Raw genomic sequence first — 20,269 nt, 5'->3', positions numbered from 1 at the left:
CCAATACCAACATGCTGTTGAGTACAGGAAACAACAATTTCTCCCCTCTCCCCCCCACCTTGCCCATCTGACAAAAATACATGTTCTCCCACTTTGTTCCCACCACCCCAACCACCAGCAGTTCTTAGTCCTGCAGGGGATAAAACCCGTGGTGACCCCACACTACTTTCAGGTTAAGAACTACTGGCCACGTGGCCCTTCCTGGTCCTTCCCCCCACCCAAACTGACTCAGCGGATGCTCTTAAATGAAGCAGTTCACAGTAAAATAATTTTAGCAGTATCTTTTAAGTAGTAATTCAATTATTTTTTTCCCTTCCATTTACAGCAGAACAATGAAGAAATCTTTCAGCATTGGCCTCCAAAGCGGAAACCGTCCTTCCCTGGTGCTCAGTGCTCACTAGACCGCGACGCACAGGTACAAGTGGCTGTAAGAGACTTGCCATTTTTTTTTTTCCCCCCCACAAGTGAAATCTTGACCGGCAACCGACTGAAGTCATTTAAAGGCAAAACAACTATGATTAATAATACCCGAAAGTCTGCTTAAACTGTGTATTCTGATGTCTGCGCTTCTCAAAGGCCTTATTCACGGGACAGTCCCATGGCTAGGAAAGATTGGTAAGGCAGTTTCCAAGGAGATACAATTCAGTTACAACACAACAGTACTAGAAGTATTTCTATAAAGTTTGAAATGTTTTTAATATGTACATTCTTTCTTAGTAAATATTGAAGTAGTGCTTTTCTCTTGCACTTTTTTCTTTAGACTTCTAAAAGGGCTTCAGAAATACAGTTTTCACCCCCCTCCAAACCAATGCACAGTCGTTACCTTTGTAACAAGCACATATGAATTCTGTACACCTCTCCCACCCCACAAAAGAAATAAAAATATGCCATGACTATCCCATTACACATCATCACAAGTTTAAATTACACATACAAATAATTCCAGAGTATTTAGAAAAAAACCCAACATATTTGATTTATGAAACCATTCCATGCATTCAACAAGAAAAAGAAAAAAAAAGAAAAAAAGAAAAAATGATTAAGTTTCTTTAAATGGTGTTTTCTCTTTCTATCCAAGTACCAAAGTCTGGATACAGTGTATCATTAAGACTAACCACTGCTTGAGTCCTAGAAACATGACAGTACATAGATAACCAAGTTTCTATTTATAGACAATATGCTATACAGTTACTACCTCTTTAATGAATGTCAAATAAAGCAAGTTTCACTTTCTAAGACGCTGAAACTGCGCATTAAGAAAACAGTAAGAGGTGCTGCTAAATAGGTAACAACATTTTGGAAGGAAGGCTATGTATTTATACGATCCTGCTTAGCAGTAGCTGTTAATTAGCAGGGTTCCTATATTGTTAGCTAGTTTGTTTCTTTTTTTCCAGAATGACAAGCTATTCAAGAGCTAGAGCTTACTAACCCAGAAATATCACAAATTTTATCTTCAAGAAGAAGAAAAAAAAAAAAAAAAGAATTTATGCAGTGAAAGCCTTTGGGGGCAGTCTCTCTCATTACATAAAATCTTCGTATTTCCTACAAGAGGCTCGTAGCACAACATACAGATTAGAAACAGACATTTGGGACATACATTACACACCTGAATTCAAAGGGTATTCTTTTTAACCTTTGCTATGAAGACGACATGTAAAATTATAATTTTATTTACACGCAAAGGGTTCTGCATGATGTTGTAATATCCTATTTTTTGTGTTTGCCTTAAGATACTCCTTGAAAAGCTGTACTTCAGCTCTAAATTTATTTTACATTAATCTTGACAGGTATCAGTCTCAGGCATTACTCCCTCCCAGTAAATAAATCAATACTGCCAATACGCTCAATTTATTTTAACAAATCAATTCAGAGTGTTCACATGTTCCTGACATACAGGGGTTAATACCCGTGCAAGTTAGTATCCATTTATTAGGAAAGTTCTCCCTCAGCAAGGTGCATTTTCAGTACGATTAAAAGCAGGTTGCCGCATTAACTATTCTTGCCTTGCAACGCTGTTGAACTGCAGCCAAGTACAGTGAGACAGTACACGGTTGTTGATCAGTACCACGTGTTACAGCTGTTAACAATTCTGTTTGTGCCACAAAAACCAGAAGTCGGTCATTTAAAAAAAAAAAAAAAAAAAAAATCTTGGCTCTTCTTTACCTGAATTTACCAGGTGATGTTAATTACCATCCTTATCAAACAAGTTTTTGTAAAGGCTATTTACAGTGTACATGGCCGAGCATGCACCGTACAGACACAAACACATCTGCCAGTTTGATACCATGTAATAACACAGTGCCTGAAAATGACAACACATCTTAAACACCATTTTAATTAACAGTTTCAAGCGGGAAATGGTCTTTATTTTACAACTGCTATACTTGCATGAATTTTTATTTTTTTTATATAAAAACACTAACTCCTGTCCAGAAGTCTAGACACATTCTACATACTACAGGTTAAGGCAGTAAAAAAATGTGTTCCTGATAACTGGTCTTGACAATGTCAATTAAAGCTGTCTGAAGACACTCCAGTTCTCCAACAGATCTTTGAAATCCCAAATAACTCTTCAGAGTTTCAGTAATAGAGAACAGAACAGAATTGGGTCTGGCAGAACAGAATTGGGTACGGTAAGTTAAAAAGCGTTAAGGGAAGGGAACATTCGATTTCAATTCATTCCATAAGTTTAAAAGTTGAAAGGATACAGTTTTAGATGGGAGTTTGAATCAACCAAGAACTGTAGGGAACGAAGGAGAAAAACCAATTTTACGCACATTACTGCATTCTTAAAAATATACTGTTATCTTCAACAATTCAAGTAAGGTAATAGACATTATCAAAAATAACTTCATGAACCATACTCAAGTTTCAAATCACATTCTCAAACTTTTAACCCAAAGCAGTTTTATTGTGTTAACTTCATATAATAAACCATGAAGGTCTGACTGTACAAATGGTTAATGATTTGCACTTGTGATTCCTGCAATAGCTAGCAGGCTTGCTAACCAACTTACTGTAAAGATATGGCAGATTATGTATTTAATCAAAGCACTTTGATTTAGGCATGAAACAAATTCAAATGGTTGACATTCTGTGCTTCTAATGCATCACTCATAAGAGAGGCAAGAAACACCCACTATTGTACAGACAATTATTTTTACAGAAAACCCTTCCTTGAAACCAATCTTATCCGCAGCTGTAGATGAGAGTATAATCTGTTGTAAACAGGGCACTGTGTTGTAAAACCAGTTTTTTTTTAATTAAGATCTCTCTCCAAAAGTTGGAAAAACAGACTCTTCAGAATGTCTTTCAAATGTAGCATGTTCTGTTTGCTATATCATAAAGTTACTTTCCTTTGATTCCTTTTTAAAGATGTTTGTGTTCACAGCAGTTCTGTTTTTAAAAATTGTTTGCAATTTATATAAAATTCTGTACATGTTCACAAATTATTGCATAAACAGCATAATCTTCATGACAGTATTCAGCAACACATGTCCATCTCAGGAAGTTCACGTTTCTCTTCTTGCTTTTTTCTTCTTTTTAACTTGTTTGGGGGATTCCCAGCTTTCTTCAGACTTTGCTAAAAGCAGAAAATAACTACAGTGTTAGGACTGGGAAAGTTTACACAGAATTGACTTCTAAAATCTTGGACTGTGCACCACATATTACTATGAAGTAATTTAGAACAATCAACTAGCACGATTTTTGAAGGAGAGTTGCATTTACCTGCATCTCCCAAATAGTCTAATTTGAACTGCATCTAAACCAACATTTGCTAATTTCAACCTACTTTTTTACACCACAAAGAGCGATACACAACAAAGGTCACTCGTGTTGTAAATGTGTTATTTACAGTAGGCTCATTACTATTTTTTGGCTAACTGGAAATAATATACATGTACACAATTGACATTACTTGTTCACTTTTATATTTAGTGGTTAAAACCAGTGTGATCTGATAAGTGACATGTCAGAAGAGTATTTTTAAAAAACAATGAACTACGTACAGATGTGGTTACATGGAATCCATAATCAAATAAAGCAGCACTATGTTATTTTATTAGAACAGACTGCCTTAAAACATGCTGGCTGTCAGAAGTGGTAAATCAGGTGAAGTGTCTTATAAGCTGAACATAAGAGATGTTACTTCAACTGCTGAGGCACGAATCAGTCACAAAAGCCTTCATTTTTAGAACCAGAACAAGAAGTTGCAAGTTGACACATTGACTTGAAAGATTCTGTTGTTTAATGTATTCAAAACCAAGAAGCTAATTAGTGCAGACTATAATTATGAAATCATATAGTTTCTTCTGCAGTCATTAAAAACTGGTTTAGTACTTCAACACTTAGCCAGGAACTTCTTATGAAATGTCAGTATTTATTAATCTCATTAAAAAGTCTAATTCAAACAACTTTTTTTTTTTCTTTTCTTTTTTTTTTTTTTTTTTTTTTTTTTTTTTTTTTAAGGCAATGCCTTTCACACCCTGACTTCCCTTCTAATTCTTCCGTGTTACTGGGTGAGTACTCCAGTATAAGCACTTTTGCTGACTACAACAGAGGATGCGTTTGACTTCTCTGGGCATGGCATATTTTTAAAAAGCAATATACCTGCAGTAGTTAAGCCCAACGTATGTGCTGTTAGGCTACAACAAAAGCAAGTGCATCACCCAATACCTTTCTACTCCCGTATTAGCAACTGTTTTCCTTCATAACTACATTTCATGGAAGCATATGGAAAAAGAAGATGTTAATGAGCTAAATTGAGAAGCCAAAAAACCCCCAGCAGGTTGAAAATTGAATTGCTTATATTTTTTTCCAAATTTCTGGTAGCTAAACATCCTGTCAACTGCTATGTCAGTACCCATCTGTTCCACTGAAGACTCGCAAGCAGACTTTTGAAACAGTACTGGCAGAATTACTTAGTCACAGCATGGAGCTCCAGTCCTGATGGTGAAGAGGACGTCCAAATGTCTGTTAAGGACTGGACAGGGCCAACAGACGTTTTCAGTCACTCAAGCATAGAAAGCCAGTTTTTCCTTATAGTGAAAGCACATTTGTCAAAGTACTTCAATGAAAGCTAGAATATGGCAAGATACATAAATGAAACATGTAGTACCTGATATGCCACTCTAAATGCAAACCTCAGGGCAAAGCATTCTGACTATAGAGGCTCTATGGAAAAAAAGTACACCATGAATTCAGACGAATGAATTGTACCGAAAGACACTTACTCTGTGGAGGAGGCACACTGTTTTGCTTAATATTGGGACTAGAAACATCTGTCTCTTGCAGCATCTGTGGCACTTGGGAAGCGATCTTGTCAGAATCGCTCTCTGATACAATTACAGATGGCTCAGTAGAAACAGCAAGCGAAGGAGCCTCCTCAGGCTATTTGAAAAACAGAAAAAATAAATCCAAAAGTTTATTAAGTCATACAACAGTAAAACATTCTTATACAGTGTTATTTTGGCAGTACACTTAGCAGCTGTTGGAAAGATGGCATTGAAAAATTAAGCCAATATTAAAAACCTTCAAAATTTTGAATCGAGGCTGCAAGACTATGACTGCCATCTAGTGCCAAAACTTTTAGCTGCAGACAAGCAAAGATAAACCACACAAATTCTTAAAATATAGGACATGCAAAGCAAGGGAGAAAAATCTAAAAAGTACCGAGATCCTAAAAAGGTTATAGAATACGTATTCAGAATAGATGAAAAATGGTGACAAGTATGCATTTGGTTGCAAGGCAAACAGGCAAGCTGAATAGGTCCAGGTATGCAACCCAAAAGACAAAATAAATCAAGACTTTTATAGTATTTAGAAAGCATTTGCAGTCATTCCTACCAACTGCTCATTACACTCTGTATGCTTATAACCGCACAACAGGTATTTGCGAGAGCAAAAAGTATCTCAGTGGAAACTTCCGTAGGAAGAACTGCCAAGTAAAAGATACTCCTAGCATTTTTGAATTATCCAGTCTAGTTTGAAGGTTCCCGCTACAGAGACAAGACGTAACTGTTGCTTACTGTGTAGCACTTACTGCTACTGGAATTAAAGTACAGTAAAACAGAAGTCAAAATGCAAAAAACATTTTGACATTCCAATAGGAAAGTCAGAACATAGAAACCATGTGATGCCACAGCAGGTGACCTACTGACAAAAGGCTTCAAATAAAAATGCATTAGAAAACAGTGCTCGGTCAGGCAATAAACCCCAAACTTCAGGATGTTATTAAGAAGTCATGGCTGTAGTTGTAGCACACCAGCCAGGACCTGGAACTATCACCACAAAACAGCGAAGTCTACAGCCATTGATGGGGATGTACACAGATCCTACACTGTAGTTGCCAATTTGTACTGTTTCCATCACTGTAATGTAAGCATCTCAAAAATCTAGTCAGAATACACAAAAGAGCAAAAAGATAACACTTTTTTTTTTTTTTACTTTTCTTTTTCATCTTATCACACTGCATAAGAAGTTAAACAGCTTTAGCTAAAAAACCCCAACACATGCATTTAGAGGGTAGCAGTTCCCTAACCTTTTATGAATAGTTTACTGTGCCCTTACACATCAACTGAAACAAGTTTTTTAATAACTATAATTGCAATATTTCCTCTTAACCTACTGAAAATAAGGTAATCTTGAATTTTTTTTTTTTTTTTAAAATATCATCCATGCTGATAAAACGAATTCCCATCCCACAGGATCTCCAAGTTTAGCCAATTTTAATGTTGTTTTGTCTACTGGTTAGCCATCATCAGCTACATAAATATGTGAACTCTAGCAAAATGGATGTGACCTCTAAAACAGAAGGAGGACTTAAAGCTCCCAGTTGTGCAAGGGAGCTGACTCAGGTCATGGTATCATACTGTTGTTAGGACAGAGTCACTCTCCACCTGCAGGTAAAGCAACTCAATTAAGATTTAACTGGCGTACAGCTGTCTCAGGTTGACTAACAAAACATGTTGCAGCTTGAATACTAAAGCATGCAGTATTACTGCAACTGCAACGATACAGGTACATACAGCATTATCTGGACATTTTTCCAAATACCATACTTGTCTGAATTCTGGATGAGGGGAAGCAGATAGTGGTATCAAGCATTAAGAATTGCGTACTACTCTGCTAGGATATTCTGTGTTAACAAATTGGTTCAGAAAGGAAACCTGAAACAATGAATAAAGCTTATTTGATAATGTAAGCAGTTATATGCATAATTCTACAATTTGTTAATGAAGTACTGATTTGTGAAACTGTTACAAATGAAGGGTTTCCAAAGACATCTCTTCATTTAAAACCTGTGCCTGCTGGTAAAATGCCAAAGGTTTCCACACAGCCAATGTATAATACAGGAAAAACATCATCACCAGATTAAAACCAGAAGTCTTCAACATTCAGATGTTTCTGGCCTTTACGAGGATATTCTGGATAAGAACTTATTTGTACTGTAAGATCAGTTTATTTTTCCTCATATGTGGTTCTCATGTTTTGGAACATTTCCTCAAGCCTAGATTACCTACCCTAGAAACTTAAGTCACCCATTTCACACATCTGTCACAGACTGTTTCTAAAACTTTTTGGAACAGCCAAGTCAAACAACATCAGAAGGCATCTCTGCATGTGTGAAATTACAATAAAGCCCAATCTAATGGCAAGGAGACTTTAGATAAAGACTGATACACCATCTGCATTGTCGGATACAACAATTCACAAATTGTCCTTTATCAAGTCCAACTAACCCCCGGGGAATGTTGTTAGTAAGAGTTTTGTTTGTCCTTTTCCCCCACACCAAGTTTAATACAGACTATGTCTTGTTTCACAAAATGGCCACTAACACATCTATAAAGGCACATATATGAGCAGACTGAATTTAAGACTCAAGAGTAATAGGAACACTCGAGCCCCCGCCCCCAAAATAGTGCACAGTGTAGGTCTACATCAGTGCTGATGCCATCAAATCACCTAGGAGGTTTGGTATGGTTTTAAACACTAAACAATTGAGCAAAATCATACTGAAACTGGGCTATTTTGGCAGTGCCAACACCTCGACATCTCATGAGAAAAAAAATAAGATATCTAACTACAGATCAAAAGAATCATTACATTTAGCTGGAAAGTATCTTTGAAATCAATTTATATGTCTAAACAAGAAAAGCTAGCCTTTTGGGATGCACCAGTACACCTCTTTCTAGATGTCATAAAAACCACCTTGATGTCACAACCCAAGTATGAATTTTCTGTCTACATGTTTTCAACTGTGGCCTCCAACACAAAAACATGTATTTACATTTAAGTTTTTTAAAAAACACACACTGCCAGGAATAAAGCTACTTGCACACACAGGCAGATGTCTTTTTCAGATACAGCTTCAAAAAAACCTACAAAAACCAACTTTGCACTAGTCAGAATAGGCAGCTGTTGCTAACCTTGAGTAAAGCTTAAACTGAACCTAAATTAAACAATTATAATAAAAGCTCTACTTCAATGTAGGATATTTAGAATAAGCTAAAAGTATGTCTGAATATGCTTTCCAAGGCACGTGTTCTCAAATAAACACTTTCTGCAGTTTTTCTTTGGTGATCTGCAGCCTCTTATAAAAGATTCCCTATTGATACTTTCATTTGAATCTTAAGACCTACTACCTTTATAAAACAAATGCTTAGCAATTAAGAAGTAAAACTCAACATTCTGACAGATACTCTGTTGTACCAAACTGCTGTCTCACTTGTATTGTTCATTCTTTATGGAACACAAAACCAATACCGCTAGAAGTATTAAATACTTTACTTCTTCCTACAACGCAATGCTTGTAGGATAACAGTATCTAGAAAAGCTGCTAGTTGGAGAATGATTAAAGAGAATTTGTATTCTCTAGAATATTTGTTTCAATTGTGAGCTGAAGCAAACAGTCGGTTTGTGAATTGTTTCAAATAAAAACTTTTCTCATTCAGTTAACATTAAGCTCAGCACAGTCATTACAAACCAAATTTAGACTGCATTTAAGTCAGAGTATAACGGTAGTAACACCTCATTCAGTTGCAATGAAACAGTAAAATATGCTATTAGTCTTGCACTCAAACTTATTAGTTCTTAGGTTTCCAGATTTCAAAGTTTTAAATATTGCTTAAATATTTAAACAAGAAAATAATTTGACAGGCATGAAAGTGACCACTGATTTAGAAGATACTGCTTTTCAGAGTAGATATTCCTTTTAAAGCTCCTAACCAACCTACATCTAAAATTCAACCTCTGTCACCTTTATATTCATAAGCATATAGCCTGGAGCAGTATTCTTACTGTAACCTTACCGACACAAATTAACATTTCAATGGACTTGGAGAACTTCCAAATCAGAAATTGTAACGTAAACCAAATTTTGTATCCCTACCTTAGCTGGTTCACTAGTACTTATGGTCTTCAAGGAAAAAGCTATTTCCTGCTGTGGTTGAACTTTTGAGGTATCCTCCTGAAATTCCTCTCCAGCTTCTCTATCCAGTTCTTCAGCATCCTACAAAAAGGGGAAGTGGGAGGGAAAAAAACAGAGCCTGTGTTTGCAGTAAAGTTCTGACTCTTCTTCCCTGCACATCTGTTTTGTTGCCATAATCAGTTTCTATAACTAAGAAAATCTATCTAAAAAAATAAATCTGTGAGCTAATATTAGCCCATGCTAACATTCAAAATTTATAGAATGTAACATGAAAATACCCATAGAACCCAATAAAGCCCAGAAAGTAGTACTAGTCATGCAATTTACTAACAAAAATCCCAATCTCTGAATGAACTGTGCTTCACAGTCCTGTGAAATTTTAAGGTTGTAAAATTAAAATGAAGTTACTCCAAAAACTTGGCAAAAGCATCACGATGAGACTTGACTGCTCTCAATTCTGTGCTTTGTTACGAATAAAATGTTTTTAAATGCAAGCTCTGCATGTTAACCTGTAAAGGTTTCATAATATTTTTGCCATTCAGTTTAGTCTGCCATGATGCTGTAAAATAAACCTCTTGCTACAGAAACTGAAAGTGTATCCAAAGCATCTGAGAGTCTCAACCTTTACTCCTTAAACACTCTCATGGTGGAAAGTTTTCATTTTACATGAGGAATTAGAGTAGTTACATTAGTTTACAGCACAAGAAGAACCCTGTAGCGGTGAACAGTACATAGAACGCTCAGTCTAGGTCCTACTACATTTGTCTCACATTTTAAGCTGGAAATACCTCTGGAAAATTGTTCCTTCACTTTTTTCCCCTGGAACATTGTGAAAACGCAGTCTCACAGCCTAAGTGTGTTGATGCTTGACAGGAAAGAATATATGTTGCCTTACATCTAGCTCTGAAGGTAGCTTCCACTGCCCTGACAATCACTGAAGTCAACAAATATGACTGTGAACGCTTAAGTATAACCAATGAGAAAGATGACGCTGTTTAAATGAACATGTTCAATTTTCAGAGGATAAATATACAAATTTTAAGTGAGTCCGAATTTGGATTGTCAAGTTAAATTACTAAACTGCTATTACAAGGATAACTTATCTGTGATGTATTACCAACCCCTCCCCGCCAAATTTTCCATAAAAATTTAATACAGAGAAATTCTCATCTTTAAACTGTTGATCTCAGACTGATGGACCGAAAGAAAAAGTAACAAAATCAGAATATGGCTGGAGACCAACGGGAAGAATAAATGAATTTGATTATGCGGATATGGACCATAGGATTCCATTTGACATATACGACATAAAAGGCAGCTCACAGGCAATGGGAAAAAAAAAAAAATTTCAGAATGCACTCCACGACCATAAGATCCATTCAAGACTTCCGCAAACACCTGTTAACCATAACCTATTAATCTTGCCTTACATTTACAGTCATTACAGATATCAGAACACGACAGATTTCAACTACAAAAATGGTGCAGTCCTGGTACTCTGTTTGAATTTGCCTCGAAAGAAACACTGCAAGCTGACACAAGCATCCACCTCAATATAGACAACTAAGAGAATTCTATGTAATAGGAATTTAATCTTTTAAAATTGTTTCAATAAGATCTCAGACTGAAAACATGATAATCATAAAAAGTAAATCCAAAGCAAGAATAACGCTTTCCCCTTCCCTCCAACTGACCTAGTCCGATTCAACTGAGCACTTAACATTTTGTAAAGAATGTAAATTATGAATGGCTGTCACTACAAGCAGAAGCAGGACGTATTCTGAACATGAGCTATTAAAAGCTTTAAAAGTACTTGTTTTCATCTATTCAAACGTGATTCAATTGCCAAGCGAAGTGCAATCTGCTTTTGCTATTTTTACAAGTCTGTTTCAGTGTAATTCCTCAAAAGCTATTTAAGTAACACAGAAAACCCCAACCCTCCTCGGTTTGCAAATACTACTTACCTCATTCAAGTCTGACTCACAGAGTAGCTCCACCTACTGAGTTCAAGGCGTTGATACTTACCTTTTTGCATAAATCAAGCTACAACAGTACTTCAGAAAATTACTACGATCTCATAGAATCATACTTTAAGACAGCCTAAGAGAAAACTTCAATTTCTCCTGTTCTCCTAGCTAACTACGTCCCGGCAGCTGTATTTCAAAAGACAGGAGGAAAAGGCTTCCCATGCTTCCTCCTGAAAGCATCCCTACAATACAGAATCCTAATTTGTTATAAAATAAAAAATTCAGGATAAATACTTTCCACATATTCCATGCTTTCCATAAATCCAGCAAAACTATGATGTGTTCACAAGTCAAACATGGAATACTTCCAAGTTAAAGGAAATACTAGTAAGAGAAGGATTACTTTAACTCTTGAGAAACAACAGTAGACAATCTAACACCATAAGGAAACGCATTTCCCCAAAATAATTTTTGCTTAAGACACTAATATACAAAAATAGGATGATTTTGTGAATTGTTCGCAATTGCCTTTCAGAGTATCCAGATTTTCTTAAATTTACCTGTGCAGGAGAGTTGGCTTCTTCACCCTGCTTCTTCTTTTTCTTCTTCTTTTTCTTGGATTTGCCACTTGTAGAACTCTGAAGAATTGGCTCTGCTTTTTCTCTTTCATTATCTGAAGCCTTCATACAGGAATATAAGGTATTTAGCATTTAAGATGACAATGAAACATGCCTTCTATAGACTAAGCAAAAATTAACAGCTATAAGGTATTTAGCATTTAAGATGACAATGAAACATGCCTTCTATAGACTAAGCAAAAATTAACAGCTATAAGGAATTTAATTGCATATAAAAATACAAATGAACATAATCTTATCCGTTCAGTTCATTTTAAGAAGTCCACATTCTTTATATGCTATCTGGTAATATAGGTACAGGAGTTGGCAATAAAAAAAGGCAACAGAGCACCATGTATTGGTGGCATGGAAATGCTGTTTTTCATACAGAGAATTAAATGTTGTTAAGAAGTATTTCTGAAAACAGATCTAAATCCTCTCTTAGTCTACAACGGTAAGGTAATCCTTACACTATGGTGAGACAGTAAGATTTCACATGGAGCTAAGTGGCTTCTAGTTTCTCAATTACAACATTCAGCATTTTCCTGCTCTGTGTACACAATCACGCTACTCTTATCAGTGTAAGAGAGATGCAAGATTACCTTTATCATCACCCTTTAGTTACTTTAAGAAATGGCAATGGTAAGGGCAAAGTCTTGGGGCTAAGGAGAAAATATCACCTTTTACCTTCTGAATATCAGATATCTCTTCAGGTTGAGGAACAGAAGCAACTTTTTCTTCATCTACCCAGTTTCCCCACTCTTCTGCTGGTGCATTCCAATCGGAGCTGGGATCAGCTGAAGAAAGTCCATCTGCAAAGATTAAAAAGATTTTCAGGAATGTCTCCTTACTTTACAGGTGCTCTTTGACAGGTTAAAAATGAAGAAAAAAATATCTATGCATAAAACCCACTTCTTGATATCAAGATATAGATATTCATTAATTTTTTCAGAAGTACAGGAAAAATATTTTAATGATAGGTTGAAGACTTTTGTAAGCAGTGAGTAAGACTTGGTTATTTTACAGAGAAATTAGATTACAAACTATTCACAGCAGCAGCTAGCTAGATACAATTAAAGCATTCTGAGATACATTTTTCTAGACTATATGATCTGGGACAAATTTAAGAGTTGTTCTCTATCTTAAACCTTCCTAGTTTGTGAAAAGAATTAAGATGAACTGTAACAGTGATCAATCTTACCTTAGTAAGAATCCTTTACAAGTGATATATCTGAAAGTGTAAATCTCACCAAGCCAAAAGTCATCTTGCAACACTGACGCTTTTAATAACCTTATTTTTTCTAAGACTCTAAGTCCCTACTCCATTTTGCTATCATTTTTTTATGACAGCACGTATTTATGCTGTCACACAAGGAATGACAGATTTAAAGGCTCAGTTATATAAAAATTAAAAATATACAAAGGGAAGAACTGAGCCTTAGACTGTTTAGTAGAAAATTACAGCAAGCCCATTTTAAAACAGAACACCTTGTAAAAGATCATCTTTCATTTCACATTTATATTAACATCACAAATGTTTCTCACCCTCAATATATGCCAAACTGAAGGAGAAGCGGCACACTTGGTCTGCCAACTACAGAGGGATTCAGCTTAAACATTTGCAAATTAAGTCAAAATGAAAAGCAGTAATAAATCCAATTAAATTTACTGGCAAACATTACAAAACCAGAAATACACTAAAAGACCTTAAGATTATTTGTAATACTTTTCCACCTCTTGCTTTCATATAAAAATATTACCTAATTACACTTAGTTTCGACACTAAAATTTACTGGTTTGAAAAAACAATTACTGCCCAACATAACACTTCACTGTTTATATACTACCCTCTCACTAGTTGCTTAAAGAAAAAAAAAAAATCAATTTTTTTATAAGTAGTAAAAATTAGTAGTAGTTGTAGATACAGTTTATTTCCTTGTCTTGAACCTGATAATGCAGTAAGGTGTATCTGTGTATCACATTGGCTTACACTTCCGTATTTCCCTACTTCTCTTAGTGTACACTTTAATTAATTGACATCTATGACTGAATTAGTCTATTAACAGAAGCTGTAGCCATAAACATTCATACACGCAGAAATGTGAATAAATTATGCTTCTGATAATATGTAAAACTGATTACTTTCAAATGATTAACTTAAGCGTGCTCCCCTTATCCTTAACCCAGATGAAAGACAAAAGATAAGTTTCAAAAGGATCTGATACCAGAGCAGCTGTGCCAAAACTGGTGGAATCAAGGACTGCATCACTCCATTCCACTTTTGCAGTCATTAAACAAGAAGTTGTTCTTAGAGAGAAGGTAACATGCAAAGCAGCTTTTCTGGTCAACTTTTTGATCAATTTTTCAGGTCAACGATGTAATGAGAGGCACTAAACTGTTTTTCTTGAACATTTTTATATCTGACTGAATAAAGCTATCAATTACAAGGCAGTTTTAAGGCTGAAAGTCGTCTTCACGGGTACAGTTTCGCTAGTAAATATTTAGGAATGGCTGTAACTTTACTATACTACAGCCCTGTTTAGGGAGAGACTGTGGCAAAAACTAAAAGAATATTTTAAAATTGGTAGAGAAGGGAAAGGGGCGAGTAAGAACCACTACAGTTCCCAAGTAATTTCAGTGATTTCTATCTATCCTGCATCTGCTTTCTATACATGTAAGAACTTCCTAACATTTGCTAAGTGAGAAAGTAAGTTACACTGAATACAAAAGTCTTATATCACATTAAGTTTTCAGTAAGGTACAACCATGGAAAAGCAAACTCTGTGACTCAAATACAGTCTAAATACGTCTTCTGCAGACTTGCAGTAGATATTTCTCATAATTTGCAGTAAGACTGTTTTAATTGATTACCAAGGTTTTCTGGCAAAAGCCAGAACTACCTTAAAGTGTATGGGCTCTTTCATTTCTGAGTTTCAATATCCAGGTATTTTTCCTAAAAATTAACCATTTTCTACTATTATTCGTCAAAATACTTCTTCCCATTTTCTTCAAACCGTCAATTAGCCTTACAGAAGTGAAACATTCTAGATTTTCATTCAGATGCTCGAAACTGGCTAGTACAAGTAGCTAATATAAGCAACTACACTTTAAAGTAACGGTAATTAATAAAATTTTGTTAATGAACATTTTAGAGGAACATACTTAACCCAGACCATTCGTCATCAACAGGGGGTTGAGCATGACTTAAATCCCACTGAAAATCAGAAGTACCAGCCTGAGAAACTGACTCACTGTTGGATCCTGAAAGGGAATAAATAAAATTGTACTTGTAAGTTAACAAGCTTTCTGAATTTTCTTGGTAAAGAAATTCCAATCAAAGTAGGAAAGGAAGACAGAAGGGCTCAAGGAAAAAAGCCTGATTCTAAGGACCGCACAGGACAGGAAAACTACAAGGCTCTTGAAAATGCGATATATTCAGAAAATAAGGGAACTGAAGAAGGAAGACAAAACTAAGTCAGGGGAAGAATATGGAAAAGAGAGATAAGAAGGGTGAGTAACAGCAGTCTATAAAGCCTGCAGTAGTCTCCTCAAACTGAAAAATACAATGAGATATTATGGGTAGTAAAATTATTACCCTGTATCAGTAAGAACTCTTACAGGCAGAAGCTTAAAAGAAGAAAGTACTAGAAAGAAACCTCGTCAATTACATTCAGATATAGGAATTATTCATTACTAAGAATCCAATTCTCATTTCAAAACCATATAATAAAAAAATAAACCCAAAAAAACTTAATTGTGAGACTTAAAGAAATTAATACATTTCTTTATGATGAGACGTTACTTTTGAAATGAAGTTTAAATAGGACCATAGCTACCCGGGTGTCTCTATTTTATAAGCAACTCTGCAAAAGACACCTCAGATGACAGGAAACTTGACAGGAAAACACTCTAATTTTTTGCTAGCCAGTCACAAGTAAGAAGTAAGTATTTATTCACGTGGTCACTTTGCATTACAACATTGTTAGCTAATGTGCAAAGATGACAAATATACTTCACTGTCTTCACGCTTCTCTCTAAAGTTGGAACAGTGGTATTACAGATGGATCTCATATCAGTTAATAAAGTCGTCCTACTTTATTAACTACGTTTTCTTAAGTTTTCGCCTAGAGACTTAACTTGAATTCAAGTGGCTCCCTGGGAAATGTTATTTTATTAAAACACTCTGCACAATTAAGACTTTGTTGTTTCTTTTTCTTTAGACAAGGTTTCATTAAGTGAACTGTTCTTTGGAAAGTCTGATAAATTAGACCTTGGCATTTATAACTTCTTTGTTATCCTGGCTCAGATGTGCACAGAGAACGAAGTACTTGTGAGCTGTAGGACACCGAGCTTGAGTTCCACCGTTCAAAGACCGCAAACTGCAGTACAAGTAAACACAGCCTAAGTGCATAAGCACTTGGCCAGCTACTTCCTAAAAGTAAAGGGACGTGCCAAGCTCATTTGATAACTGCAGTAAGCAAGCAAGAGCAGAAACCCTGACATATGACCCCCTTATTGCATAATAAATCACTGTAGCACTTGTCAGTAGTTTAACACACAAGATTTGTTATGAAGCCAGGTTTGCACTCTATAGCAATTTCACTCTTCAAAAAAAGAAAACCCTGGAGCTCAGCTCTTCCACCCATCATACAGAAAAAAGACCCAAGACTTCAAATCCTGCCTATGGAGCATACTTTGAAAGTAGTGCTTCAGTTCCTTCAAGGGGAAAAACCCAGCCGTCGAATAACACATCTCCCGGATGATCAGGGTAAACAGACTTTCCTAGAAAGCCATCTTCAGATCTCCAACTTGAGCAACAGTGAGCAATTTCTCATGCCCGTTATTTAGACTCAACACACAAACTGGAAGGCTAACCAAGAAGTATCACCTTCTTATTGATCTAGCTTTTGATCATCAATTCAAAAGTTACTTTATTGCATAATTTCAGCATAACAAAAAAGCTTTCTAGGATTTCGTAAAATGTGTCTTCCACCTGTTTCCAGTTACTGGTACTATTTTCAAAGAATAGTGAGAAAGATACATCTTAATAACATTTGGCAAATCCTATTTCCACCTGGTGGAGCAGAAGAGAGTGGAAAAATCTTTTGAAGGGCATACATACCAGAAACTCCAGGAGTTAATCCAAAAGAAGAGAAAGAAGCAGAATTCTGTTCAGAGGTATTAATCCTTGCATCCACATTCCAAGCAGCTGTGGGGAAGAGGGAAGAAAAAAAGAAAAAAAAAAAGAGGAAAAAAAAAAGAAAAAGAGAACTTCACACTGCTGGCAATGTTGAAAAAGTTAGCTATTTAATTATGAATAGGGCCAGAAAAACAGCGGACATTCCAAACAGTTGACAATGTTAACATTTCACATAACTTCAGGGCATTATTTTGCTTATTATATCAGACAATTAGTGCTGATAGAGATGTGACTCTACAAACACTCAGCCTGAAACAAATTTCAAGCTTTCTAAGATCTTTTTCCCTCTAAAGCCCTTTGTATATATAAACTCACAAAGGAAAATAAAATTCTGTTTTGAGCTCCATACTATTCTTCTTCTTCACGTTATTGCAATCACTTAAGTTATTAAAAAGTATTATTTATTAACTCTGTAGATGAAACCTTGCTTGGAGCAAATTGCATATATGTTAAAGAACAGACCTGAGTTCAGAACAGTTTTTGACAAGTAGGAGATACTGCTTAAAAATTAAGATATACTTGACTGTTAAGTCTAAGGTAGAAAATAAGCAGAAATAATCAGTGGCACTAATGTGTCAAAAGAAATATCTGGTTAGAAAGTGATTCTAAACAAAAATTACTAGTAGCTTTTATTTAGAATTACATTTATTTAACTGGAGGAGTGGGCACTCAAAACCGGACAAAGTAATCCAGATGTGGTCCAAGAAGTGGATAACCACTACCCCCAATTTACTGACTCCTGTTAATACAGCCCAGAATACTGTTGGTGTCCTTTTCTGCTGGAGCCTATGGCTGGCTTGTGTCCAGCTTGGTGTCCACCACGACCCCTTGTCCACAGAGCTGCTCTCCAGACAGTCAGTCCCCAGCCAGGGGTGCTTCCTACCCAGGTGCAGCACTTCACATTTGTCCTCGTTGAAATTCCTCGGGTTCCTGTTGGCCTGTTCCTCCACCTGGTTTAGGTCCCTCTGGATGGCCCCCTGATCCAGACTGTATCTACTGGTTCCCCCATCCCCACTCAAGTTTGGTGTAATCTGGGAATCTGATGTGAATGACCCTCTGTTGCCTCCTCCAGGTCATTTATAAAGGTGACAAATATGACAGTTCTAAATACAGAGCCCTGTGATATCCCCCTTGTTACCAACCTCCAGGAAGAGTATGACTCCCTAATTCCTACCTTTTAAGCCTGACCAGTTTTTCAGCCATCCTAACTTGGATACAATAACACTGTGAGAGACCATGTTGAAAGCATTGCAAAAGTCATCGTAAGAGATGTCCACTGCCTTCCCCTCACCCACAAAACTAGTAATTTTACCAGGTCAGCCTAGTCAGGCATGATGTATTCTCAGTAACAAAACCAACAAGCTGGTCACAGTCACTAACAACTACCTTATTAGAATATACAGCAGCATACAGCTAACTGAAATATGAAAAAAGCCCTTTGCCTCTACTTGGCAACAGTAAAGCTTCCAATAGTATAGCAGGTCCAGCCTCAGGAATCACATTTGGAGATACGTGAGACAAATTAAAGGGGTCTAGACTAAAGCAATGTTGCTCACTACAAAGGAACACTGCTTTCCAGAAGAGACTAGGATCACAGACTGAACAGTGGGAAGGACCAAATTACAGCATCTACTAATAAGCTGAAGATCGTTGCCTAGACAGAAATGAAGAATTCTCTTCTCCATTATTATTATGGACAGTACAAGTGATCAAGGCAGAAAATGGTAGCAGAGAAGACTACAAACAATTTCTAATGAGAAAAAACAGTGTAATACTAAATGTCATGAGAGCTGAACAATCTTCATGCCTGGAGCCGAAAAAAGTATCTGCCAAAACCAAACACAGTTGATTTCATTGTGTTGGATCAACAGAATAAGCTTATGACCTGGGTTTTGAGACATTCATTAAAAAAGAAGTTACATTTCAAAACAACTTAGTAATTACTTTCAGAATTTTAGGAAAGTGATATAAAAATTTGATTCCTTCACAGAAAAAAATTTATTTCAGATAAACTCCAGAACACGGTTGAACTGTAAACAGAGACTTAGATTTTAAGCCATCAGAACTTAGAGTAAACAGAAATGGCTTAGTTCACATTTCACTAGACCACTCAAATAGCTTTATGTTTATACATTGAAAAAAGTCTTGAAGAGATTCACTACTAAAAAATAAACTTATGTAAAAAAAATGCTTAAGTGAAGCAAGTTTTCTTTGGAATAGCTTACCAATAGGACTGAACAAAGAACGCTCTTTCCAGGGCCTGCCCACCAGGGTTACACCCCAGTCCTTTCCGTTTCCATTAGCATCTCCAGTGTCCTGGCCCCAAGCTGATGTCTCAGTCTTCCTCTTCCCAGCTGCAGTTGAGGGAACAGATGTCCATTTCTCCTCCCCTACACCAATCTGTGAGGAGATTTTTACTGACTTCTCATTCCAGCTTCCTCCATTTACTGTATGGCTTTCACTCAATGCTGGAGAAACTTAAACACAAGCATAATGAAAGCATTATATAAAATAAGAACTGAATGAAGAATTAAAATATTACTTACATGCATGTAGACTTAACAATAAAAAAAGTACAAATGAACAGCAGCTTTGCTACACCAGTGTGATACAGAAGAGCTGCGCTCTGTCTCAGCTGATTTTCCAGTTCAGATGATATGCACCATCTGTCTACTAACTTGAAGAGTGAGGAAAAAACAGCACCAAACTGCACTCTCCTTCCTGCATCCCCTTCTTTATAGGGCTGATACCTTAGTGAACCAGTCCCTCTAGATTAAAAAAAGAAACAGGAGGGGGTGGGGGTGCTTCCAACACCGCCAGGTAATTTCTCTTACACAGTATGTTGATAATTTGTGGAAAGCTCAAAGCACTAAATGAAGAATAATTTCTGTTTCACTGCTGCATACAGCAGTTCTCTAGGCAGAGAGAATTAGAAAGAGGTTCCCAAACACTACACAGTACTTGCAAAAAGCACAGCTATCATACTGACTATAGAGTCCATCAAAGTTAGAGGAAAAGAAAATCATGCTAACACGCCTAAAAGAATTCGTAAGCA

General features: G+C 36.2%; 1 protein-coding gene across 2 annotated transcripts in view; it reads right to left on the bottom strand.

Annotated features, from left to right (window-relative positions):
• Window positions 1–464: 464 nt before the first annotated feature.
• The window catches only part of MTDH (metadherin), a 35,281-nt gene continuing 15,476 nt past the window's right edge, over window positions 465–20,269 (bottom strand). The window contains exons 6-13 of one of the 2 annotated variants that reach the window (XM_063327245.1): window positions 19,440–19,691; window positions 17,137–17,223; window positions 15,177–15,275; window positions 12,702–12,826; window positions 11,958–12,077; window positions 9,392–9,511; window positions 5,235–5,391; window positions 468–3,583 (exon numbers count right to left, since the gene is read on the bottom strand). In XM_063327245.1, coding sequence (XP_063183315.1) covers window positions 3,513–3,583; window positions 5,235–5,391; window positions 9,392–9,511; window positions 11,958–12,077; window positions 12,702–12,826; window positions 15,177–15,275; window positions 17,137–17,223; window positions 19,440–19,691 — 1,031 coding nt within the window. In that variant the 3' untranslated portion in view covers window positions 468–3,512. Of the gene's footprint in view, window positions 3,584–5,234; window positions 5,392–9,391; window positions 9,512–11,957; window positions 12,078–12,701; window positions 12,827–15,176; window positions 15,276–17,136; window positions 17,224–19,439; window positions 19,692–20,269 lie in introns of both variants that reach the window. The other variant, XM_063327246.1, reaches the window with a different exon arrangement.

Source organism: Chroicocephalus ridibundus, chromosome 2 (genome assembly GCF_963924245.1).
Source record: "Chroicocephalus ridibundus chromosome 2, bChrRid1.1, whole genome shotgun sequence".
Taxonomy (NCBI): domain Eukaryota; kingdom Metazoa; phylum Chordata; class Aves; order Charadriiformes; family Laridae; genus Chroicocephalus; species Chroicocephalus ridibundus.
The sequence above is the reverse complement of the archived record's forward strand: the minus strand, read 5'-3'. Positions and strand labels throughout refer to the sequence as shown.